General features: G+C 39.2%; 1 protein-coding gene across 2 annotated transcripts in view; it reads right to left on the reverse strand.

Moving 5' to 3' along the window:
- The window catches only part of bcas3 (BCAS3 microtubule associated cell migration factor), a 446,220-nt gene that overhangs the window by 265,133 nt on the left and 154,393 nt on the right, over positions 1–26,694 (reverse strand). For both annotated transcript variants that reach the window (XM_041994763.1, XM_041994762.1), the window contains 2 exons: positions 18,550–18,746; positions 14,795–14,892 (listed from right to left, as the gene is read on the reverse strand). In XM_041994763.1, the coding sequence (XP_041850697.1) occupies positions 14,795–14,892; positions 18,550–18,746 (295 nt within the window). The remainder of the gene's footprint in view (positions 1–14,794; positions 14,893–18,549; positions 18,747–26,694) is intronic.

A 26,694-nucleotide genomic window follows, 5' to 3' on the forward strand; every position in this document is an offset into this window, starting at 1 on the left:
CTGATTAACAGAATGTTTCTGTCTTTCTTTTGTTTTTCTTTTATATTTTCCTTTCCCTTTTTATGTTTTGCCTTGTCCTCTCCAGCATCACAGCAAGCAGAACGATGGTCTGGCTGCTGTGTTGTGTTAAAATAATTTGCTTTGCCAAGTGGTGTTTATGGGTTACAAGGCTTCAAATGATATTTGAATTTAACTGAATGTCTCTAAATTATTTTAACATCCTGCCATAAAAAAGACAAATTAAAAGACAAAAGGTTCAGACTGAAGCTGGGTACTGAGCAGCGCTGACTCCGCCCACATCAGAAACAAATTGCTAATGAGCTCCTGGCCTCTGTAGAAGCAGAGTCCTGGAAAAGGGCACAGGTTTTGTGATTTTTGCCAAAAAAACTTCATAATCACAATTTAAAGACCACTGAGAACATTTTAAATAGTTCCAAATAATAGTTGTAGTGGGTCTTTAACAAAGAAAACAACCAAAACAAAAAAGAAACTTTCAAACCAAAAAGTATTTAAAGAATTCATACCTGCTGATAACATTTAAACTTGCTGAATGTAGAAAAAAATTCAGGTTGTGAGCAGCCTCCAAAACTTTATGAACTCTTACATTTCTTAAGAAAAAGAAGAATCCCTCTTTGGACAATGGATGGTAGTAGTGGATTTTTTTTGTGTGCAGAATTTGTTGATTTTTAATCCACTGAATGAAGTAGAAATAATAAAGGGTTTGTTTAATTTTTTCCTTTTTTTTTTTTACATGCATTTCTTATGGCTTGTTTTTTTAAAAAATCTTGGTTAAGTTGTTGTTTTATATGTGTCAGAGCTCCACACTGTCCATAATATGTGGACCAGTAAATGACCTGTAGAACAGCCTTTACATACAAAACTAAAACATATATTTGGATATGAGTTCAGATGTGTTTGATATAAAGTTTCCAGTTTCATTAGTCATTTAATAACGATAAATGAGATTAGTTTTTCTTATTCTTTAAATTTCTGTTTCATTAAAAAAAAAAGCTCTGTTTCTGAATTCACTGTTTGATCAAAAAATATAATTAACTTGTTTGATTAAAATTCAGTTATATTTTTTCTTTTTGAACAGAAGAGTTTTTCCAGATTTCCTCCACCGCCAAACACAGCTGTGTCATCAGCAAACAATTAGCATTTTATAGACAAGTCATTTGTGTAAAATATAAAAAGTCTGAGTACAGAACCCTGTGGAACGCCACTTAAAAGTTAGTATTATTTAAATGAACATACAGATGCAAAATCTGAAATCCCTGTAACACCATGCAGTTTTTGCAGTAATAGTTTGCAGGTAGTTTTTTCCCTAAAACCATATTTCTGATTTATACACACTGTTGCTCAATGCATCAGATCAAGTTGAGTCAAATTTATCTGATATTTTTAACATCCAGTGAAAAAAATAATTTCCCATTACACTCAGCTGTGTATTAGTGAAGATAAAACTTTTTTTTTTTTTTTAACGTTAAAAAGACCGAATTGTATTCATACTCAGCTTTTCCTTTCCTCATGAACATTAAAAGTCTCTCTTCTCTCTCTCTCTCTTTCTCTCTCGCACACACACATACATAAACACAATGAGAGACAGACAGGAAGTTTGGGAGGAATTCCCAAGCGGACATTTCTCACGTTCCTGCAGTGATTGGAAACACACTCCAGTAAAATGGCGGCAGGACATAATTTCCAGGTGAGGAGAGAAAGGCTGTAACCTCTTCCCCTTTCCCTCAGACTCCCCCCACCACGGCACAAACAATATCCTCCTTGATATTATCCTTTTTTTGCACACACATACACACACATGCACGCATACAGCCACCTGTTGTCACCTGGAGGAGGTTGGTCTTTAGCCGGTTAGCATCAATACACAATGGCTGCCTCTGTGGCTCAGTGGAAGCAGGTGACCAGATAGTATCTACATAAATGTGCGTGGACACACACACACACACACACACATACACTCACACACACCTGCTGAGGAAATGAGATTGCAGTCAGCCTCCACCTGGTCAGCCCTGAGGTGACACCGAGAAAAACAAAAGAAAGGAAAGAAGCAACAAGATCTTCTCAGTCAGCTAAAGCAAATGATGTTAAATGCTTTGGGTCTACAGAAGAAAAAAAAGTGTTCAAGTCTGATGAAAATCCTAAAGAAACTGTAGGGAGTAAATTTGTCTCTGTTACACAAAGTAGTACTGAAGTCCAGCGATGCAAGATATGCATTACATTTATTTTTTCCCAACACAGAGACTGCATGATGGAGGTTCTGTTTAGCTAGCTTAGCAGGTAACTAGTTGCTGTAAATGTTGGTCCCTGGCCAGAAGCTACAACCCTAAATCAAAAATGTTGGGACATGGAGTAAAAATGAAATGAAAACAGACACCAATGATTATGAAAACTCAAATATAAAAAAGAACACTTGTCTGTAATTATTCCAGATTTTAGAGCTAGTTTGTCTCAGATTGGTGAACCTCTGTCCATCTTTCCATCTGAGAGACTCTGCCTCTCTGAAATGCTCCTTTCAAACTTTTTCCAGACGTGTTGCTGCATCAGCTCAAACTTTCAATCACATGGTGAAATGTCTCAGTTTCAACATCTGATATGTTTATCTTCTACTGGGAATAAAATATGAGATTAGGAAATCATTGCATTTTCTTTTTATTTACATTTTAAACAGCATCCCAACTTTTTTAGAATTGGAGTTGTAGTATTAGCTGCTGGTGTAGCTTAGCTTTGATTGGTTTTCTGAATGGAAGTCAGTGCATAACTATTGGGGTCAAACTCCAAAAAGTCACTGGTTGCTGGTGAAAAACCCTGTAAGCACATCAGTATAGTTATTTTAAAATATTATTTGCTAGAAAGACCGCACAGGAGCAGTTTTTTTAAACACTTGAAGCTCGTCATGTAATATGAAAACATTCACCACTTTACAGCCATGCTCACATGCACACGACTGTGGGATGTAGCGAGTGTCTGAACATCTGTGACATGAGTCAGATGCTGAGGGAGCCTGATGCATATGCTGCAGAGTGCATTCCCCTCTTCTGTATTCATATTTTACCACATTAGCTGACCGTTGTAATTATCCCTGTGTACGAAAGTGTTCCGGCATGGAAGTGTGTATTCCCGACCACATCAGATGTGATGCGATGCATTAGGCATATCTGATGCTTAGGTGTAAAAAATCCCATTAGAGCGAACGGGATGGCAGATCGATACCTTACGGGATCTAGAGTGATGCTGTGTGTATTTGTGAGCGTGAGTTTGTGAGTGTGGAAGGGCTTTAACACCTCTCAGAGGTGGATTAGTGCGCGACAGCATGGAGACACTGTCAGGGAGGGTTAGTGTCAGAGAGGAGAGTGAATGGGGAGAGAGTTGGAAAGAGTGGAACACAAACAGGAACAGATGGAAAGAGAGAGCAGGGAGAGGGAAAAGAAAGAGGGATGTGTCACTGCTGATGACAATGTGCTGTGTTTGTCCCCTGTGATTCCGGATGGAGAGAGAGTTGTAGAAAAGAGAATAAAAATAGAAAGAAGAGGATGATGAAACACCTTCACACTTCAGACAAAAAGAAACCATTTAGTGACTAAGTTCTGGGAAGCTGTTCCGATAGTTTTCTTCTGGTTTACTGCCCTGTCTCACTAACACCGTTGTCTTCCATTCTTTTCAGGGAATGTACAAATCTTCTATGACTACAGCCCCGATCTCTAAAGCTAACCATAGATATATCCCAACTGAACCTCAAAACAAGCATCAAAATATGTTTTTATAGGTGTTTGAAGAGGAAATCGGAAATTTTGTGACAGTTTCATTTAATGCAAAAACAGGTATGTAAAAGTTTTTAAAGGCCGAGCAGGTGTGTAATGATTCTATTCAGCTTTCATATCCTACCTGGAAACATTTTTTTATTTTACATTTATTACATTCTACCCACAGTTTGTTTCCATTTGTATGTGTGCAACCCATTATGTAATAATTTGAGGCATTTTCAATGCAATAAAGCCAAAAACGTAATAACTTACCAATAATATAAAATTTTTGAGCCAATATCATTTTACAGATAACATAATAAGTCATTAAATTATCCGCAGAGCATCAAACAAATACTTTGAAAATGTATTAACTAGGGCTGGGTTTAAAAAAATCAGTTTATCGATTTGAATCAATTCAAATATCGATAAAACCCTGAGATGGATTTTTTATACGTCTTCTTTGCTGATGATGTGACCTTACTCTCTCATGACTTAACAAGACTCGGCGAGATAGCACACACAACTGGTTTCCTGTGTTGCCTCGGTCCAAAATCAGCTTCTCTTGCTGAGACGATCAAATTCAGATGTTTTCATTTACCAGTGGGGATCACATTCACCTGTAAAGAATTTTGTGGCGTATTACCGCTCACACAAGCAGCTAAGACCACGGGCTTTCACATTAGCAGCTAACGCTAGTAGTGAGGGAGGTCACCATAGACAACAACAGGAAGTGATGTCACCACGCATGTACATACTACGAAATTAATCCAATTTGGTCATTTTAAGTAATTTTCCTCTAAAACAGGTTTCCACTTCGTCCTTTTATCAAACTGTAAACAATCGGACTCTATTTCTCTGGTGTTTACTGTCATGATGAATGGTTGCTCTGGCTCATTTACTCCACCTGGGCTTCCTGATTGCTCCCTCTCCTCACCTGTTCATCACCTTAGTTAACCTCTCCCCAGCCTCTGCTTCCCTGCCACATGGTCAGCAATATTCCTTGTTTGATATCCAGTGTTCTTGTCTTGTTTCTAGATTCCGGTTGTCGACCCTTGGACTCTTGGACTCCCTGTTGCCTGATTCCTTGTTGGATTTTCCTGCTCCCTGCCTGTCTGGATCAAGACCCTTGTTTGGACTGACCACTGATCTCTGTCTAGCCCTGTTGAGTATCCATTTCTTGTTTAGTTGTTCCGACCCTTGCCTGCCTGACCCATACTAGTTGTTGGATTGGATAACCACACTGTTTGTTAATGGAGCTCTTTCTGGATGCTGTGTTCCACAGCGCTGTCTGGACCCTGCCGCCACCTCCACCAGAGAGCTGCTTCCTCTCTGCTCCTGTTCTTCCCCGTGCTCAATAAAACTCAGTTTAAAACTCAATCACTGTGTGTGTGGCTGAATTCCCGGGTCCTCCTGGGTCGACCATTACAGTTTACGGCTTTAAATGGATCCCGTATTCTTTGTAGGTTTTATTAACATCAACACATCTGAAATCTGAACTTCAGGAACATTTAAATGGACTCCAATGAATGAAACGCTTTCATCGGGACATTTAAAAAGTTTCACCTTTTTTCTGCCCTGAGGGTTTTTGTTTTTTTCGTTTTTTTTCTCCATCACAGCGTTTCTGGCTGTGAATGTGGGGAAATACTGTATTGTTATGGTACATCAGAAATGCATGTAGATGCTATAGATCAGATTATTACAGTAATCTGATTATCTGATTGTCAAACAAATGCACTCAGTGTTTTAGAAAAATAGGTGGTGTTACACAATTAACTCTAAATGAATCAATATTGAACTAAATCAGATTTAATCTAAATCAAATTGAAATAGGAAATAGGAAATTAGTGACGATGCCCAGCCCTAGTAATAACATAACACATTATTAGCAAGTTATTGTGTTATGTACTTTTAAAATGGCTAAAAAGATTACGTCATTGCACTTAAAATGGACAAATTTATGATGATGTTTGCCTTAAAACACTAAAAAAAATGGGCAAAGTGACTTCGTTATTGGCCTTATAACATTTGAAATGGCCCAAAATTATTCCGTTTTTGACTTTGGGACTGTGGGGTATGTTTATTTGTTTATTGCAATTTTTTTGTTTGGTTCCATTATTTCATGTTTTAACTTGTCATTCATTAAAATCAAGTTAACAAATGGATTAATGAAAAACTCCAAGTTTCTTCTTGGAAGCAGGTATTAAATTTAACACTGTGTGGTACAACAGAGGTGGTGTAGACAGATCTAATAACCACTCAGATTGTTCAGATTTTAGAGTTAACTCCCCTCCACCCATCAAATGTGGGTATAAATGAAAACTTCCTGTCCAGTTCAGTAAGTGATAAATGAGTCAAATAATTTTAGTTGTTTGTCCTTCTAGACTATCACTACATTTCCCATCAACACAATCTCACGGCGCATCATCCATCCATCGGCTGCGTGGCGTCGTTTACCAGCTGCTGGAAGAAGAAGAAAGTGCTGCTGAATGAAGATAGAAAGTGAGTTGTGAAGGAAAAGCAGCAATGTGGTAGCTGTGTGGTAGAAAGGATGAGGCTGCTTACAAGAAAGAAAGAAAGAAACGACAGAGGAGGAGACAAAGAAAAAGAGGACGTTTAATGGAAAATGTCTTTGGCGTTGTGAGTTGCTGGTGTTCCACTGCTGCTCATACATAAAAGAAAGACAGCCTGAAGACAGACAGACAATATTTGGCTTAATATTTTCATGACAAATAAATGCATTCAGGTGCACTTTTAATCTGGATTAAATCTGATCTGTGCAAATTCTGACTGGTGGCATGGTGATACAAATACATCGCCTAAGATTTTATAAGAACTTGAAATTATTAAGGAGGACAAACTGATATTAGTAAAATGGGAATAAATACGCACACACAGCGGAAATCACTTCTTCTTCTTCTGCTGCTGTTTCCAGAAAGTCAGACATTTCTGAACAAGTCGAAATGATTCATTCTGATCAAACATGTGATGCATGTGAATGCAGGTCATGATCAGAACTGTAACCCGACTGCAGACATTTTGCACATGTAAACATGGTTAATTATTCCATGAACACAGATGTCATTGATCACCTTTAGCAACTAAATCATTTCTAAACATTCATGTTTGACCTTAAATAAACTTTCAGTCTGGTTTTGTTCTAAACGTTGAGTAACATTTGAAAATAAACACCATTGTCCTGTTTTATTGTTTTTTACAGCAGCTGATTATGTGTGTCATTTTTTCAGCCCTTGTGAGGACCGAGCGGGATGTAAGACTTAAGTGAAAATGAACTTCAGATATTTGAGTTGTGCAACTGTTTTTGATTTAGAGCTACATTTACATAGAGCTACAATGTGAGAAACCAAGAAAAAAAAAGTGGTGTTTCAGTCAAACTTAAATGGGAATAGCTGGCTCACACCAACATGTGTAAATGGCTGACTGGGTGTGTTACTGCATTTGATTCATATTGGACTATAAAGATGAGTCTGGGCCATTTCTGCTTGTATAGTGTCAAACTTTATAGCTTCATGAGTACGGCTGTTCATCTTCACATCTTGAAAGTCATGGTGGGGGTAGCATATGGAGGGATGGGCAGCCTGGATGAATGCCCATCACAGATTGAGGTCATGGGAATAAAATGGTGGCACCCATGGCAACACCCCCACTCCCAACCCATTTCAATGGGGCACAGCACTGCTCTGAAATACATAAGTGGGCCTTACGTGTCTGTAGGATTGTTTTCTCTGTAATGATGAAGATGAAAAGTCAACATGTACTTCTGTCTCAGCATCTGGTCACACACACACACACACACACACACACAGATTACATTCTTCTAATATTAGCAATCATACAAAACTACTCTGCTACAATATCATAATCAGCACAGATAATTATGACCTCAGAGCGAGAGTGAATGACAGGATAGACACACCAACACGGCTTCTCTCACTTTCACACATATACACACTCCAGTGGGTAGGCGGGAGGGCGAACGCGTGGCAGATGCCCGACACATTGCTGTCCACTCAGTCACTATAAAGAGCAGCTGCTCAGTCTTCGCTACCCTCTGGCACTGTGCACACACACACAGTCACATGGATGCACAGGCACACATGCACTTGCACTTGCAGTATAGCTCTAATGCTGGAGGGCATTCATCTCTCCTAGATTAAAAGTGAAGCAGCACAATAGCACACACACAGAAAAAGAGATAAGAGCAGCACAAAAACCTGATCAGCATTCACCCAAAACAATCCATGTCACACCCTGATCTCTCTCCGTCACTCAGACTCTAAATCTCTGCATGTGGCTCAACCAGCCCCACACTTTAGTCCACAAAGCCTCTCACATGGGAAATGAAATCTCAGAGAGGGACCGGGGATGGAAAACATAAAACAACTGAACACATTATCACACATTCTCTATCAACATGTAACACAAGTTCATGTGAAGCTTGATTAAAAACCTCAAATGACCCTTGTCTCTGGAATCGGGCTATGAAATATATAAAATTTGGATTTTGCCTCCAAATGATCACAAAAACAGAGATATAGACAAAAAAAAAATTCATAAAAAATGATTTTGTCATATTATGCTCCGCTATGTTGTCACATGTCGACAATGTCATGAACACGTCTGCTGCTTCTAAAGGTGAAAATACCGGAAGAGGACCGTCCGCCATTCCTGCTGCCTACTCAGAGAGTTTTCAGACGCCTCTAGCTACAACTCTAGAACCTTTTCTGGTGGTGTTGCAGACTTATGGAGTGTGTAAAAGTGTGTGTTCTATTGTTTACTCGTATCACGTACTGTGAAGAAAAGGACACTTATGTAAATAAGTAAACTAACTAGTGGTTGAGGACATTTATTCCCAGTCGATGTCCTGAGTTATCTGGCCTTCATTTGACTCTGGTTTCAGCATTACAGGTTAAAAAAAATTATCCAAAATGCTATATCAGGTTAAATCTATGGCAATCTCTTACTTTAAGAGAATAAACTTTATACAATATTGTCAAAAGATTCTAAGTCTGGAAGGTCAACCATATCTAAATGCTGCTTGTCTTCACTCAGCTTACTTTTCTTTCAGATTTCCTCACATATCATTTTCCTCCTTCTCTTTTTCTCCTGATAACTGCACAGTGTTTCCTTTAGTCTGATTTCTGGTGATGACAAAAACAAAAAGGAGCAGCGACGACCGCCTGTTGTGGCCTGTCACCAGCCGACGGGTCACCAAACACACCCCGAGGCGATGGGCAGGATGAGTGGAAGAGCAGAGAGGCAGCAAGGTGACAAAGGTGCCTATTGACGAATAAAATCTGTAGAGGAGAGGCGGGGGAGACAGAGAGCATGTGTGTTGGATGGGGGGGGTCCCCGGGAAATGAGGGGTATTTGTCTTTAAGGAAGAGATCAGATGGCAAGGCATCTCTCGGGCCTACGAGCTCACTGTTGTCAGAGTGACTGCCATAGCACAGAAATACAAGGGCCCTTTATGAGTCTGGGAGGTAATTGTGGGGTATAGGTTACTGGGGTATGTGTGTATCAGAAAAAAGGAAAAAGAAAAGAATACTATTGCACAGGTGCCTCGTCTTTTAAATGGCCGAACAGGTATGAAGGAAAGGAGAGAAGAGGAAGGGCATGATGGCAAGCAACGTGTGTGTGTGTGTGTGTGTGTGTGTGTGTGTGTGTTGGGGAGCTGCTGAAAACCTCCTATTCTTGGGGCATTCATGGTTCTACCTTTCTTCCCGCTGCTGCCTCTGAACAATGAAGGTGGGGAAAGCCCCGTTCTCGCCTCAGGGTGGTGCTGATGCTGGTAAAGAGGCGGTGGGTCACAACAAGGAACACTTTGTTGGTGATGCTAACGGCTAACAGGTGCATGCACACACCAAATGGAGAAATAGGTAATAAACATAATGCATATAACGGATCAGAGTTTGCTCCCGGGTTTTTCATTTTATTTACTTGGGAAAAAAATGTTTAAATGTGTAAATAATAAAGTGTTAAACTGGTCAAATATAGAACAAATGAATCAATTTGGCATCAAATTTTAATCTTCCGTAGGTGGTTGGGACGTCTTGATTCTCCTGGTAAGATCCTCGTTATCCTGACCTTCCATGTGGGATCATGTGTGAACCATCTGATCAGATCAGGAAGGAAAACAAAGTTCAACAACATGCGTGTTATGGCTCATGTTGCTTTGTCTTCCTTCCGTGTTTTCATGGAAAAGTACAGCGGAGGAAAATTATTTGCTCCAAACGAACAGATTAAATCATCTCCGTCGGATTTCTTTGTTCATTTAACTTTTAATGTATTTATTTGAACAGGACAGTACAAGTTAATAAACATTTCATAAAACATGAATGTGAACATGCCACGTTTTAGCCAAACACTAATTTCCATCCACTGTCCCCAAATGTCCCTAAATAAAGAAATTATTATTATACAGCAGATAAAATAATAACATTATCAATAAATAATAATATAATAATACGTAACATGTTACATATTCATAGTGTTGGGAAATTAATGGCTTCAGCACAGCATCAAGTACGTTGACGATCTTACCAAAAACTGACTGGAGAACTCATTAAAAGCAATAATTCACTTTGTTGTTTAGCTCATTTTCTTGAAATTCTGAAGTACTGAGCACAAGAGACTGTCGGTAGAACAGCACTTTGGTAAGATTTTGATTTTCATGTGAATATGACACCCCCAGAGCACACACACAGCCACACAGTGGTGGTGGTAACTGAGCTGTGATAATGCGTGGTGGATGTGGCTAATGGCTGATAGCTGCTGATCCAACACTGATTAACTCACTGCTTTACAGGATGTTGCTAATGGACTGACACACTGGAGACTGAATCCTCCAGGGTGAACATACAGCATAAATATACATGTCAGCACACGCACACGCACACACGACATACAGAAAACAAATACAGGTGTTAAGTAAAAGCATTTAGATCGACGCTTTTTCCTAGTAAAAAAGACTCAACATTTCATTGCTAATGTTGGAATTTTTAATCTAAATGAAGTGAAAATCAGTTTTATATGATGCATATCAGTCCAAACGTAGCAGTGTTAAAGTCCAGAAGATGTCTGAAGTCTGCTCGGTGTTCTGCGATAAGCTAGCGTCCTCTGGTCCTGCAGGCTCTGCTCTGATGCCAGCTAACACACTATCACTGATTCATCCTCACAGATAAATCGTAGATGGAGACAAACAGCGAGGAAGTGGCGTCAAAGAAGAGGACGCGCCGGGGAGGACAACAAGAAAACAGCTGATGCCACAGACATGCTGCCGTTTCCTGTTGTGGAGCACGGTGGGTTTATATGCAGAGTCAAAACACAACAACAGTAATGTGTGTGTTCACACACAAACACGCACAAGATTAAATGCTCTTTCAGTCTTGGTTTGTTATCTTTCTTTTAGGTCTGTCTCCTTTTCTTTCTTTCAGAATGTCACTGTGTAGTCTAGCTTTGATTGAGGCTGCCGCTGCACAGCAAAGACACAAACACACACTCCACATGAAGCCTCGCGGTGCAGATCGGGGCTATGGATAACAGTTAGGCATTGATCCGGTGTATTACAGCTAGGGGAAAGTAACACAGTAGCATCGATGTTGTGCTCATCCATCCGCTCCATAAAGACAGATATGCTGAGTCAAGAAGTCAGGACTTGGAAACACTGTCCAACACAGTGTGTGTGAGTGGGAGGGGGTGTGTGTGTGTCCCATGCAGACGGCGTCCCGTCACCTTGGGGAAGGCAGAGATAAGCAGAGTGTATGGGCTGAGATAAGATGGGAGCAGACACTGGGGAGACTGACTGACTGTAAGTGAGTCACTGTAGGGAGAGATGCAGGTTTATGGCCTGAAGACGGAAACAAACACTTCCAGCCAGAAAGAAAAGACGAGAGCAGCTCAGCTCATACGGCATTAACACGCCTCACACATCAGTGTTCGCAGTGGTATACGATGAAACACGTATGACCGGGACATGAAGAAAGACAACATTCCATACAGGACATGGAAAATAATACACACACACACACACACACACATATTTATTGTTTTTTCATTTAATATTCATTATATATAGTTTTCATTTCACATTTTAATACATAAACAGTAGAAAATTCTAAATATAAATCTATATTAACAAAATTCGAAATCATTCTAACTATTTCATACATAACAAACACTATTTATTATATAAAAAGAAAATAAAATGTTTATTTATTTATACATTTCTATATTTATATTTATTTATGTTTATATTTTATATTATATGTTAGATTTATCTATATATATTTTGTTTTATTATTTTTTTAACCTTTGGTTTTTATATTTATGTGCAGAATATGGAAATGCTGATATTTAGTACATGGAGTTTAAATACAGTTTAATTTTAAAATTTGGTCTGTTTTTTTCAAACTGATCACTATAAATCAATACGTACAAATAGAAATCAATTTTCCTCACTTGCATGTTTTTGTACAGTATTAAAGCTCATTTGCACGTATAAAAGATATTTTACTTTTATTTTACTATCAAATCAAACTCTCCTGACTAGATATTATCAAATTAAATGATTTGTGTTAACACACATTGACAGATATTTCTTCATTTTTAATCAACAGATGGCTTCAAAGCCAAAAAGCTGTGCTTGTCATCTTTCTAAATATCTGTGGGTTGTACCTGGCGGTGACATGTTCACAGATCTCCTGTACTTCCAGTAAAACATGGAAATACTTTAACACAAGATGAGCCTCATATGTTGGCTGCATCTTGCTTGCTGTGCCACACACAGGCGTGTTCTTCGGGGTGAGACTAAAGTGATGCATGTGTGATAAGAGGTGGCGCCACAGCAGTGGCAGGACACAACACAGGACCCTCCCTTCGCTCATGCACACACACTGATAACCATCACCTTCATCCTCGCCTGGCTCTGTCCTTTTGTCTCTCTCTGTGCTCTAAAGCAGAGGAACAGTGAAGAAGCTGAAAACACAGATGGCTGCAGACAGAGGATACACAGACAGATGGAAGGACACAGATGGAGGTGGCAGAGAAACAATGGTGCAGGTCAGGAAGAGACGTAGGAGGTTTTTGTAGTTTCACAGGTAAAAGTGAGAAACAGCTGGGATAAAACTCTGACATCAGCAAAGAAACTTTGTCTAAAATGAAACTGGCAGAGACAGAGAGACTGCAGGGTTGAACAGGAAAGGACACTATCAGATGTGTAGAAGTATTTTTGACACCTGACGGAGGAAGGTAGCAGCATGTGTCGGTATGAGTCCAGATCGGATGATTGAAGCTGTCACAAGACAGCAGATAAAGCCACAGACTTCATCTCTTTTATCAGTAACAAGCCAACAGGATGTAATGTCATGCAATAAGTGGCGACTGCCTCACCTGCTGTGCAGGAAATACCAGGATTACTGCGCGTACACACACACACACACACACACACACACACACACACACACACACACACACACACACACACAGGAAAACACAGGGGCTCTCCCCTTACCCTAGCCTTCACCACCTGACTCAAATTCTCACCATAAAACCTAACCATGACCATAAAACTACATTTTTGTCCTTAAAAATGTCAATTTGGAGGAAGCATACCACACACTCATCCATGCATACACACATTTTCAAGATAACAGCATTAGAGTTTGAGAGTAAAAGACATATTTTCAGGAGGAAATCCTCTTTAGTGAGACTGGATAAGCCAAACATCATAACCAGATTAAAAAAGCCATACCATCCAAGTCCCTCAGACCCAGATCAATCCTGGCAAATGTTTTTTTTTTTTTTTAACACACAACAGGAAGGAATAGAGCAAAAACCAACCCAACATCTACAAGTCTGCATGGTGGGATGGCACGAGGATACATAAAACTTATTCAGAATATTTATACACATGCAACTGAGGTCAGAGCTGGTACTAATCTAAACTCTAGACTACATGAATACCTGGGCCTTTACCTCCACTACTACTCAGCTTATTTGATATTAATCTTCAACTTCAGCAAAGCTCCTGTTGTTTCTCTTAACCCTTTAATGTTCACACTAAAAAAACTAATAATTGAGCTTACAGTTAATAAAGTAGTAACCATAGTTAAATGGTTAAAACCTGAAGAGTAAAGAGACAACAGACACTAATTTTCATTATGACCAAACCAAGTGGTGGAGATGGCTCAGGAGAATAATTTCTTTTATTAAAATGTGTTATTATATAAGGGATAATCATATTATCATAGTATCACCTTGAGGCTCAGTGTCATTATTTCCACACACGTTCACATGTAAAACTATTAAAGAAAATTAAGGAATTAAGGAAATTCATACATCCTCTAAAAAAAATATAGTAGCACTGTTAGAGGACGTCTATTCAGCTGTTATTTTATTAGTAAGGAAGGAATTAAATGTTTTTTATAATGCCTTAGTTATAATACCTAAAAGAACTTAATTCATCTCTGTGGCTGGTTAACCTCTAGAGTCGGGTGAAGCAACGGATAAACGTAACTCAACAGATGAAGCACAGACAAACAAAATGGGAAGCTTGTCAGAGGGAAGCATACAGGTGGACCGTATGATATCAAAGAATCGGGACAGAAAACTCTCTCAACATGGAAATACGAGATGAACAAGAAAAGAACTGAAATGAAGAATTCTATTTTTCCATATATTTTCTTTATTCTATGTGTATTTTACAAATCCAGGAAGTTGAGCTATTAAATGAAAAACTCATATACCACACTAAAAAACAAAGGCCAGTAGCGGTTGCTAGCATTGCTAGTCAGGATTCCCTGCATGGAAGGAAACATCCACACAGAACACATCATGTGACACGCTCAGCTGATCGGATCAACAACATACACAGGAATAAAGAAGGAGGTCTAAACAACACGGACGAAAGCAGAGGAAGGAAAGTAAACTCAGCAAAGAGGAAGATAAAAGAACGTGTGATGGAAAAGGTAAAAACGTGTCTCACAGAGCAGATGATGGAGTAAGCGTCCTACCTGATCCGGTGTCCATGATGTTGGACTGCCCTCGGCGATCAGCCACCAGCCGCGATGAGCCCGGCATGCTGACTGGCTCCGAACGCACCGGCTGGATTCTGCACACACACATACCACATTAAATAAGAACTATCCACGAATTAGTATTATAGATACATTTATTAAAAATCATCATGCTTTGTTTACTTAACTCTTCATCAAACACACTTGGAAAAAAGCTGTTTCTACTTAAAGTTTTTACTTAATGTTCTCTGAAGAAATGGTTGAAATACAGATGATGAGGCACGTAGTTAAATGGAAGTAATGGAAAATGTTAACTTACTTTTGGTATAACAAATCCAAACAACTGGGAGAAAAAAAACAGGCAGGTTTACTTTCACAACTTATTATTAAGACTTTATTTGTTTGTTTGTTTATTTGATTGGGGCAGTGCAGGTGCATGACATAAACACAGCAGAGAATGCTAGATTTCATCTGTAGAACCATACAAGAGCTTAAATAATAAAATACAAATAAACGTACAACTGATATATACAGCAAAGAGCAAACATGTTGCGTAAAGTTATGATTTAAAAGCTTTGAGTTAATATTCCGAGTGCACGAGGTTTGCCTTTAGTTTTCAGAAACCAAGATAAAATGCAGCGAGCAGCAGTTCACACCGTTACACATGTAAACATATGTAAACCAGAGATGGGGACTCGTGTCTGAGACTCGGACTCAAGCCGAACTTGAGTCATATTTCCTGTGACTCGAATTGTACTTGTAGACAAAAGACTTGAGACTATTTAAAAATGAACATTTCCGTACTCATCTCACACAGTTATTTCCAGCCCTTTAAAAAATATTAAGATCATCAACTGCGGACCTGTTGAGCCACTGTCCTGCAGATTTTACCTGCTGCAACACACCCAAGTCAAATTAGTGGGTCATTCAGAGGCCTGAGACGTGTGTCACTGCAGGGAAACATCTAAAACCTGCAGGACAGGTGGTGATCCTTGACAATATTACAAACGGCAGTTTTAGTGTTTTAACTTTCTGTCTCAGTCCAGATGGACTTTGTTTAAATTAAAAACTCTTTGATAAACTCTTACGTTAAGAGCATATTTACTAATCTGAATAAATTTCCATGTTCATCTCCAGGTTTTCTGAATTCAGTAAAGGAGGGACAGAGCATTGGTCAGTTTAAGCTTCAGCTTAGTGCTGTTACTGAATGCTGGCAGATAAAGGGTTAGTGTGATTTTTTAATTCCTTGGATATGATCATGCAGTCCTTTAAGCAGACCGGAAGGCAAATTATTCATTACAACTAAAATTGACTTGGACTTGAGCCATAAGACTTGAGACTTGATTTGGACTTGCAGAAAAGGACTTGTGAACATTTCTGATGTTAAAAATTTCCCGCACACAACAAGATATGACAGGAATAAATCAATCCAGATGCAGGACAGATGTGTACAACCACATGTATCTGTGCTGTAGAGCATCCAACCAGCTGGAAGAACTGGACTGGTTGGTTATAAACCAGTGAGTAAGATGGGATGTAAAAGTCCTGTATGTGTCTCTTATTCCAGTTGGTATCATGTTCCAGATGTTTCTACCCCACACTGACAGCACAGATTGTCCATAAGTGGTTTGTTTTGGGGGACCTCACAGTCGCCTCTGGTGGTGGCTGTTGTGGTAATCCAGATTTTAGTTGGACATCTTTCCTCAGTGGTGGTGGTGAGGGTCCAGTTAATATTTTGTATATGGAACAGGCATATTAAAATGTCTTCTAATTATCAAAAGATAAAGACATATGTTTATTGAGGATATAACAGCAGTGATATGAACAACTTTTCCCGTCAAAGATTGTTGGAACCGTTTTGTTCAGTGAGTCTACAGGTTGGAGTGGAGTTAGGTCAGTTAGTAGAGAGTAAATCATGACATGCAGGAACATTCTGGATGCAGGAAGCGATCTGATATGCTTCAGTTCTACAGGTTAAATTTGATATTTTAAATGTGTTATTTAATGGTAAGGGAAGTGTCTGGAAGGTATTCCAACTCTGGGACCAATTCCAGCACTTCACCTTTTAAAGAAACATGTGAACATACACTGCCTGGACAAAAAAAAAAAAAAAAAAAATCGCCACCTGGATTTAACTAAGCAAATAAATAGAAGCCTCCTGTTGTATAATTACCATATGGGCGATTATCTCTCAGCTGCAACAAGTTATTTAACCCCAACTGATGCAATAAGTAGCTTCTCATTTCTTAACCATGTGGGAAAACGCATCCCGAGGTCGTAGAAAAGATGTTAGTTTGAGTCAAATCACTGGCATCGAGCAGAGAAAACACCTAAAAAGACGCAGAAACTACTACAACTGGGATAAGAATTGTCCAACCCATTGTTAAAAACTGAAAGGATCATGGGAAACCGTTGTCTTCCAGGAAGAAATGTGGTCAGAAAAACATCCTGACTGATGGTGATCACTTAAACGTTTGGTGAAATCAAATGGAAGAACAGCAGAAGTAGAACTCAGGACTACTTTAAATAGTGAAAGTTAGAACATTTCCACATGAACAATGTAAAGCAAAGTCAAGGGACTGAACAGCTGTGTAGCTGGAAGAAAAACCACTAATCAGTGAGGCTAACCGGAGGAAAAGGCTTCTGGTTGCTAGACAGCATAAAGACTGGACTCTGGAGCCATGGAAAAAGGTCATTCATTATATTCAGATTCATTATAATCTGTTACAAATTCGTTTTACCTAACGGTGAAGTGGGACATTAAAGGGTAAAGTTCATGATTACTTGTTTTCACACATATTTTAACCGTTTCTATCAAAACTCAAAGCAGTACCAGTTTGCTCATGATTGCTGCATGATGGGCACCTAAGGTCTCTGAACAAAACCACCAATATAGCTGCACACATTAGAGAAAATATTCATGATCATAAACTGCAGAGATCAAATCAGGTTACATTTACCGTACATCAAATATGATCTTTAAACCATAATCTGGTGCCAACTTAGTAACAAGTCAGAACTGGGCTCTGACGCAACATGGTTAAAGCAGGCAGTGCTCATTGCAATGCATCCAAATCCCTAACCCTCACATCTGCAGCCAGCCCGCTTCCTGTCTCTTGTCCTTCTAACAGGAATATAGCATTTTCACACTATAATTAAGGCATTTTATCCAGTAAACACCCAGTCACAAACACCTCAGTCCCACTGCAGGTGAAGGAATTCTGCTTCAAAACAACCAGCAACAGCAAAACATTTCCCACATCAGATAGCTGAAAGAAAAGAACTTTGAAACAAACCAAAAAAGGTATATACCATATAATCTAGTGTAGGAGCATCACAGTACTTAACAGAGCATTACAGTACAGAACAGTCAATCAATGTGCATTTGTCTGTACCGAGGCCAAGACAAAAGCTAAAGTCTCATTACTAGCTAACTTTAGCTGTAATCCAAAGCAAGTGCATTGTTTCTGATGGATATCTTTAAAATTTCCGAACATACAGTAAAACACTTAAAAAAACAAAAATCTTTCAAACTGAAGGACTGTGCTTTTAAATAAAGATGTGAATTTACAACCCTAGACCTGCTGTTTAGAAATCATAGGCCTGCAAGACCGGCATGATCATTTCCGAGTCCTGATTTTCTAAAAAATAACGCACGGCTGCTTATTTGTAATCAAGGCTGTAAAAATATAAAACATTTCTACCTTACCAGCTAAGCTAAAGTAGCTTCATGTTCAATAGTTTTAAATTACCGGAGGCTGTGCAGGTCCAGGTCGTCTGTATCAAAGTCCAAGAGGGGCTGTTGGACGTCGGTGGGGCCCTGGGACTGAAGCACTGACGATGAGGAAGAGATGACTGTGGTCTGGCCTGATGGGTGGATGGTCTTGAACTGAAACTGGGGGCCCATCCACAGGCGCCGATGGGGTCCTGTATGGGTTACAATCTCCACCTGAAAACGATAATAAAAAGACAGAAGAAACTATTAAATGAGCAGACTACTTCCTTAAAATGATGATGAATAGCAGATAATGTTTACCTTGATTTCTACCACCTTTCAGCATGTTACAGTTTGTTTGTTATTGCTCATTAGAGCTTAACTGAAGAAGAATATAATTAGTTTTTAAATAATTAGCATATATGCTAACTGGTGCTAAAACTGCATTGATTTAGGGCTTAGTATATATTTGTTAATTAACAACATTTGGAAAAATTTAATTGCTGGCTTGAAATTTTTTTATTGCAACAAATTTTGAAGGTGACATGCTTGTTTACTCTATAAATCTTTACAAAACCTTTTATAGATTTAGTTTGGCCATCAAGCTTTACGTGGCATGTTTGAGAGTAAAGGACTAATCTTATCAGGGCAACGTTGTGACCAGAAAATAAAAACTATTCAGTCAGAAACACAAACAGATCATGTACATGGTGCCCTGCAGCCTAAAAGTAGAGATAACATAGAAAACTAGCAGCCTTTGAAAAGTTTGAAGCTATTTCTTTATCACCTATTGATAACTTATTATAACCAGATTAGTGTTTTAGATTCCAGTGTACGGCTGCAACCCTTAGTCAATGTTGTCAAAGAAAAAAAAAAAAAAAAACTACCTACAGAGTGAGACATCGTCTTCTTTTCTATCTCTGCTGAGAGTTGCACATGTGCAACAAAGTCCGTCAGGGGAAAAATATGGCGGCCGACCAGGGAACAAAACAGTGGCAGAGGCCGTCAAACGTCTGGGAGAACTTACAAAATAAATTAAATACATGCAAGATTTGTAAAGCGGACCTTGTTTACCACGGAAGTACGTCTGCAATGCTCGAACATTTAAAGAGGAGGAACGACGGACTTACACAATAACCTCATGCAAGATATCAAAGCTGAAAGTGAAATAAGATCCATTTAATAATAATGACATACATAATCCGATTAGTCATCGACTAGATAGACATCAGAATAGTCATTACTTGCAGCTCTATTCCAGTGTAGATTATTAGTTATTAAAATCAGTTTCTGTCAGATTAATCAAAGTTTCCATTGATGCTGTGATGTGTGACTGATATGAGATATGGGAAGACAACCTTATCAGTAACTGTGGATCACTGTCTAACGTTGGCAGTCCATGCTGCTGGCCATGTCGGCAGGTAGCAGCTACCAGGTCATTAGGACTCGCCATGGCAGTGATGGTGGTACAACATACAAAACGGCTGCTGAATTCATCTATTTTTAAACATGGAGCTGTTCCCACTTTCTTCTTATTGCTGATTTACATAAGAAGTGACAATTCTTTCTGCCAATCAATGGATTGCATTATCTGAAGCGCCACCCTTTAGGGTCAGATAGGTAAGATTGGGACCCCAACGAAGGGGTGAGGATATATTCTGGCACACTTTTCAGTTTTTACCAGTGGAAAAGAACAAAAATGAGCACCCATCTTGTACCGAGCTGAACCCCTATGTGGAAACAGGGTAATTGGAATGAGTAAAATTGGGTAGATTTACCATTAGTGAGCTTTTCTATTAATCTCCCAGCTGGTCAGAATCAAGGTCTTGAAAAGATGTCTGTGGAATCATCTGTGTTGGAGTTAACATGGATCTGGCACCAATGCTACACCCCCAAACCATAGTCACATGACAGCTACATGACTCAGGAGTCAAGAGAAAAGTCTGATGATAATATTGTCAGAACTTATCATGGTCCTGTGCATGCTGAAAGCACTAGCAGAGGGATGGAATGCCATCCCGAGGGTTTTACGAATGACACAAGCAATATGAAGATAGTTAGGCCGAGTTGAGGCCTACTGGGAGAGTTAAATGGCACTGGTATGGCAGGTGGTCCATGGGCACCTCAGCTGAGTGGCACTAATGTAAAAGTAAGACAGGAGAAGGCTATAAAGTTAGTTCCTTTAAAAAAAAAAAAACATTGAACTATTACTGCCTCCTTCATTCTTTATATCATCCTTGCCTTAAATTCTATCAACGAACCATCTCCTTCATCACATTCCCACTTTTCACCGCTGTCCCGCACTAACTCTGACTATTCAATTCCCTGCAGCACTTATTACCCCTCTCCCTGTCTCACTGTTCACTTTTCAGCTTCTTTACTTAGATTCTTCTCTCACCTCTTCCCGGCACTCAGCTCGTGTTGCTCCGCTGTGGCTGCCAGGTGCCAACATTTCAAACACCATGCTAACGCTAAGTTTGTTCTGCCGCGCTGTAGAGCTGAATCATGTTCTACAACCAAATACTAAAATACATGCCTCAAAAAACACGATGATGTGAAATCAGGGGTTAAATGGAAAAATATAGATAAATACACAGACAATCCTCAGATGAACAGAAACATTTCATCTAACACACCATTTCATTAACTATTCAGCTAAACTAATCTAAGCTGCAGAAGCACTGTGAAAAACTAAGTAAATTTTTTACTGCTTCCACAGGAATTAAGATGTTAAGTAGCAGCCAGATGTTACCAAATAACTGCACTTCATTAACTGATCTTCATCTGTGCTCCACTGTCAAAGCAGAAGTTTCTGCAGCAGTCAGGTACACAATGCCAAGGAGGAAAGACATCAGCAATGATCTCAGAGAAGCAACTGTTGCTGCCCATCAATGTGGTAAGTCTTCTTTCAAGTCTGTTGAATCCATTGCTCTTCATCAGGGATGTCAAACTCAGTTCAGATCAGAGGCCACTTACAGCCGATTTGATCTCCAGTAAAACAGCAGCACTATCAGTTCCTATAAATAACCAAACCTTCACGAAATCCCATTTATTTTAGTGCACAGAAGTACAAATGTGCTATCAAGATGTTTGCTGAATGTTTAATGAACTAAGTTTTAGAAAGCATGATGAACAACCTGAAATTTCTGGAGGAAATAAGTGAAGTTTCAGTAATTGTTTGACTTGATGTAAAAACCAGAAAACTTCAAACTGGAAATTGGTCAAATGTCTCATTTAAGATGAAAATAAGGCCCAACCTGTTGTAGGCATCAACTGGATGAAGACTGGAACCCATGGATGTCATCAAATACCGACTTTCACCCTTCACCCTGTTCTGGCTTCTTTTAAACTGCATTAAACTGTGTTTTAATCCCTCAGTCTGTTAGTAGAAAGAGAAATTTAAGCACTTTCTGGACAACATCAGCTGATAACAGGACTGTTGCAGAATATTTCAGTGTAAATGTGAAGTGCAGTCCAATCAAATTGGTTTGAGTTTGCACCTCATGCATCCTTGGTTAGATGTTATGAAGGATTTAATATTTTCAGTTATCATAGAAAATACCCTTGTGACCCTCCACCACTGCTGCCTTTGTAAAGGTCGGATGGATGTACCGACATTCCACTCCTAATGTTCCTGCTATCTCTCATAGTTTTTAGTTTTAGCAGCCTAAGGATGGCTTTTGATTGCAAAAATCTCCACAGCATTTTACTGATTAGGATTTGTGGGGAGAAATAACATTTTTTTTAAAAGAAACAAGAACTAATTCAAGAACGTCCTCTGAGACTTTTCTCCAACATTTTTCCTTTGGAAATCAGGAGTGAAATAGTTCAACTCTGCTGCACTATTGAAGTGAATACCTGCATATTAACTCTGGAAGATTTAGCTTGAATATGTTTGTTAAAGATCTAAAATAAAAATGGTGTCTCTGTTCAAACATATTTGGGCATTAACAGTACACACATATACATGTTTAATCATATATGAACCATCACAGCTGTGCAAATTAGGCCACAGAAGGAGAGAGTGGGATTGTCACATCGTGTGTGTGCATGTTTGTCATTTAACACCATCAATGTCACGCCCAACCTCAGAGCCAAACAGCTGCCACTAGGTTCTCTCTGCAGCAGGATGGAGGGTCCAGATGTTACTGTCCAGGGTAATGTCAGTACATCCCCGCCCTGACTCGTTGGTCAGAGCTGCTGATGAAGTGAGGCATCTCTCACAGTCTAAACAAACGTCATTTTCACCACAAGCTAAGGCAGGCAGTACTTCCACAGACCAGGGGCCTCATTCATCAAACTATGCATCAGATTTATCAAAGCAGAAGATTCTACACCTGTTTCCGTTCATAAATCAGAATCAACTCTAAAGTCCGCGCACGTGAGGGAACGCCTTGCCCCGCCCACATGGTGGCTATAAAAGGTCAGGTGAACGCCTGTAATATATATTTATTATATCATTTCCATGATGGCTCAGGAGGGAAAAAAAAACAAGAAATCATAGATCCTGATGGACAGTGTTGAAAAACGTAAAAAAGTTTTAACTAATGGGCATTACCAGGGTCAGAAAGGCAGAGGAGGGCAGCAGGTGGCTGATGCCTTCAACGTAGTGTCAGAACACACGATACGCCAGAGGCATCAGAACATGCAGCTGGATATCTCAGTCGGTAGAGCATCCGTCTCCCATGCAGGAGATCGAAGTTTGAATCCCACAGCGGTGAATCACTGTGGAGAAAAACGTCTGCTAAATGACAGTAATGACGCCTGTAAGGTAGAGGTAGCGCAAGGTAGAGCGGTCGTCTCGTAACCCGAGGGTTGCCGGTTCGATCCTCGGCCAAGTCCACTTCATGTCGAGGTGTCCTTGGGCAAGACACCGAACCCCTAATTCCACCTGATGGGTCGTTGTTGAGCGCCTTGCATGGCAGCTTCCGCCATCAGTGTGTGAATGTGTGTGTGAATGTGATGTATAATGTAAAGCGCTTTGGGTATCGTTCCAGGTACAGTAAAGCACTTTATAAATACGGACCATTTACCATTTAATTTATAAAAGAAATATGTACAGATACAGCAGAGATTGGTAGCAGTTTATTTAGAGTTAAATAATATTTCTTTCTAGTTGCTGGGTGCTCCAGCTGATAAATAAGGCCCCAGATGTTTATCAAAAAGGTGCAGTGGGCATAAAAACCTCATGATGATCCAAACTATGAATTATAAGGCAAAATATCTTTACCTTTTCCAACATTTATGCCTTATCCTGTCTTCTTACATTTACACCTTTGATTTGAAGTGAAAAGAAAAAAAGAAAAATCAGTTTTAAAAAATGCACATCTGTTTAAGAAGCATGTTTCTTGTATATGTAAATAAGGCCAAGACCAAATGTCCTACGAGAAATTAATACAGTTACAGAAATATTAGGCAATGCAAATAAAAACACAACTGGAAAACTAATATTAAAACTATCAGGGTTTGATGTCTAATAGGAAAACTTCAACATTATATATAAGAGATAAACAGGACAAAGGCCTAAAGGTGGAAATAACTGATGACATGTGGTATGATATTTGTGGACACAACAAGGCACACTGAGTTCCAAAATGTGGAAAATATTCTGATGGAAGAACATTGTCAGATTTTTTTTATTAAACCCAAGATAAAGACGAACTGACTCTGTGCATCAACCTTGCTGGCGACTACATGGAGAACAGGATGTGGACCATGCACGTGTTTTTTGGCAATGTATAAAATTAACACATTACTGGGATAATGTTTGGAATCAACTGAAAGAATTTCTGGGATATGAGATACCTAAAACATGTACAGTTTTATTGCTGGGACATTTAGCAGAAGTCACCACTTCAAACATGGACCAATATTTGATTAGGATTCTTTTGGCAGCCTCAAAACAGGCAATGAAATGGTGCAACATCAACCCTCCCACCTCAGAGGGCTGGAAAGAAATAGTGGAGGAAATGTATAACATGGAAAAACTTACATTTATTGTAAGACTACAGCTACAGAAATGTGAAAACCTGTGGAAAGAATGGTCAATATATAAATACAGTCATAGCAATCACTACCAGCCAATGTACTCACCTGTCACTCTGGTCTGTTCTTTCATTTGTTATTGTAATTGTCTTGTAGAGTAAAGATGGAAAATAAAAACTATAAGTAAGATTAATGACTTTTTTATTCTAGATGAGGCTAATCATGCTGCACAATGTGTTTGTTTTTACTCGACATTTAATTTTTGTTGAATTTGGTGGATTTTCTCTTCCTCCGATGATGTCCTCTTGGGTTTCTTTACTGAATCAGCTACAGTGCACGTCCAAACAGGCAGTGTGTTGATATCCAGTTGCTGGCATGTGATATAGTGCTTTAAAGCAAGAGTAGTGAAGTGTAGTATATCAGCTTCAGGATGCTGCAGGACAACATTAGCTCCAGGAATGTGCATAATAAATGTCAGTGTGGCATCAAAACAAGTCAGAAACACAGATTTTTAAATACAGAAAGTTACATTGTGCTACTTTAAAGAGATTTCCACCTTAGACAGTCATAACTATTTATCTAAAATGGGAGTGTTTGATGGCACTGCAGAACTGGACCGTTTTCTAAGTTAGCTGCCACTAACAGGTATCGGCCTTTTGAATCCAGTATTGTGTGTGTGGTAAATCTCAACGATGTTGTATTCTGTTTTCATTCTTTGTCGCTCATTTATAAAACAGGATTTTGTTGCTGTGACTGGGTGTGTGTCCAGCTCCATCAGGAGGCATGTCTATCTAATAATGTTCTCTGTAATCTGAAAGTGAACGGAGAGATTTCAGACTCATTGGTAAAAGTGCATCAGTCTGGAAAAATGATTCTTCTCATCCAATTTGCTTACTCTGCAAATGGGCCAAACAACTATCAATAAAGTAAACAAGTGGTGATTTGAGATGCACCCCCTCACTGCAAGTGATGGGTGATGCATAAGGAGCTGCGGTGGTTTTAGCAGCAGGCAGAAAAAGCCAATGAATGGCAGCAACCTGACATCAAGGGTCACAAACTAAATTTATTCTTTAGTCAACAGCCGATCAATCTGAATTCCACCAGAACACCCTCTGATGACCCAATGATTGGTTTTAATGGAACTCTACTTAACCTCTAATTAAACATTTGTATTTAGTATTTTTGAAGGCGATCTAAAGACCTTCAGGTCTCTCCACAGACTCTGAAGGCCCTGGAATAAAACAACCTGCCTCTGTTTATTCTTCACTGAGTTTAAAAGATGCCACCAACGGTACTTACAAATCATCTCTGGTACTTGGAAAGTTATGAAAGTTGTACAGTTACATCTCATGAAACTGACAAATGCATCACTACAGCTACTTTGACAGGAAGGCACAGAAATACAGGTTAGTGCAATGGATAGTTTTGCTCCTGGCAAACTATCATGGCAGATACGAACCAGAGACTCTGCAAGCTAAGTGGGTTGCATTTTAGCCAATCAATTATGTATGCACTGGAATTATTGATGGTGAAAATGTAGTGGGTTACCTGCCGACACCAGAGATGAGTGCTATGAGGGTTAGCCAAGCTGAAAAGACCAGGGTGAGTGTGCTGGATCTGTCATACCTTGAGGAAATACCTTGAACAATGTGGGCTAATTCTGAGTGGGGTTTGTAATTAGATATAATTCAAAGCAATAAAACAGGTATAAACTCTATTTTGTTTTGTTAAAAAGGTAAAAAAATACAACTCCATGATAAAATAAGGTCAATATTTAGATGTATTAATGTCACAAAAATGGAAATAATCCAATTTATTCACATGGGAGCATCAGAACAAAGCAAAACCCTGCAGATATGGAAGAAACACACCTGATTAAATCCTGTTTAATAACCAGCTCCCTATTAACTCTGTCCTGGTGCCCATTACCTTTTTAAATAGCTGAATCTCTAGTAGCATCTTGAGCTAACAAAAGGCTGAGAATGGTTTAATGCTGTGTTTCAAAGGTTCAGCTGATCTCAGCAGAAGAAAACTTTCAGAAAATATTCCTTTTGCAGAGAGGAGATCAAACTTTAATCAGCAATAAACAGCAAATCTTCCAAAAGTATGGAACACATCATGTCCCAGTCACTATGATGGCTCATTTTAAAAAAAAGTTTTACTTGTATTCATCATGTCAGTAACAGCATCCCCTCAG

Source organism: Melanotaenia boesemani, chromosome 9, assembly GCF_017639745.1.
Source record: "Melanotaenia boesemani isolate fMelBoe1 chromosome 9, fMelBoe1.pri, whole genome shotgun sequence".
In the NCBI taxonomy this organism is placed as follows: domain Eukaryota; kingdom Metazoa; phylum Chordata; class Actinopteri; order Atheriniformes; family Melanotaeniidae; genus Melanotaenia; species Melanotaenia boesemani.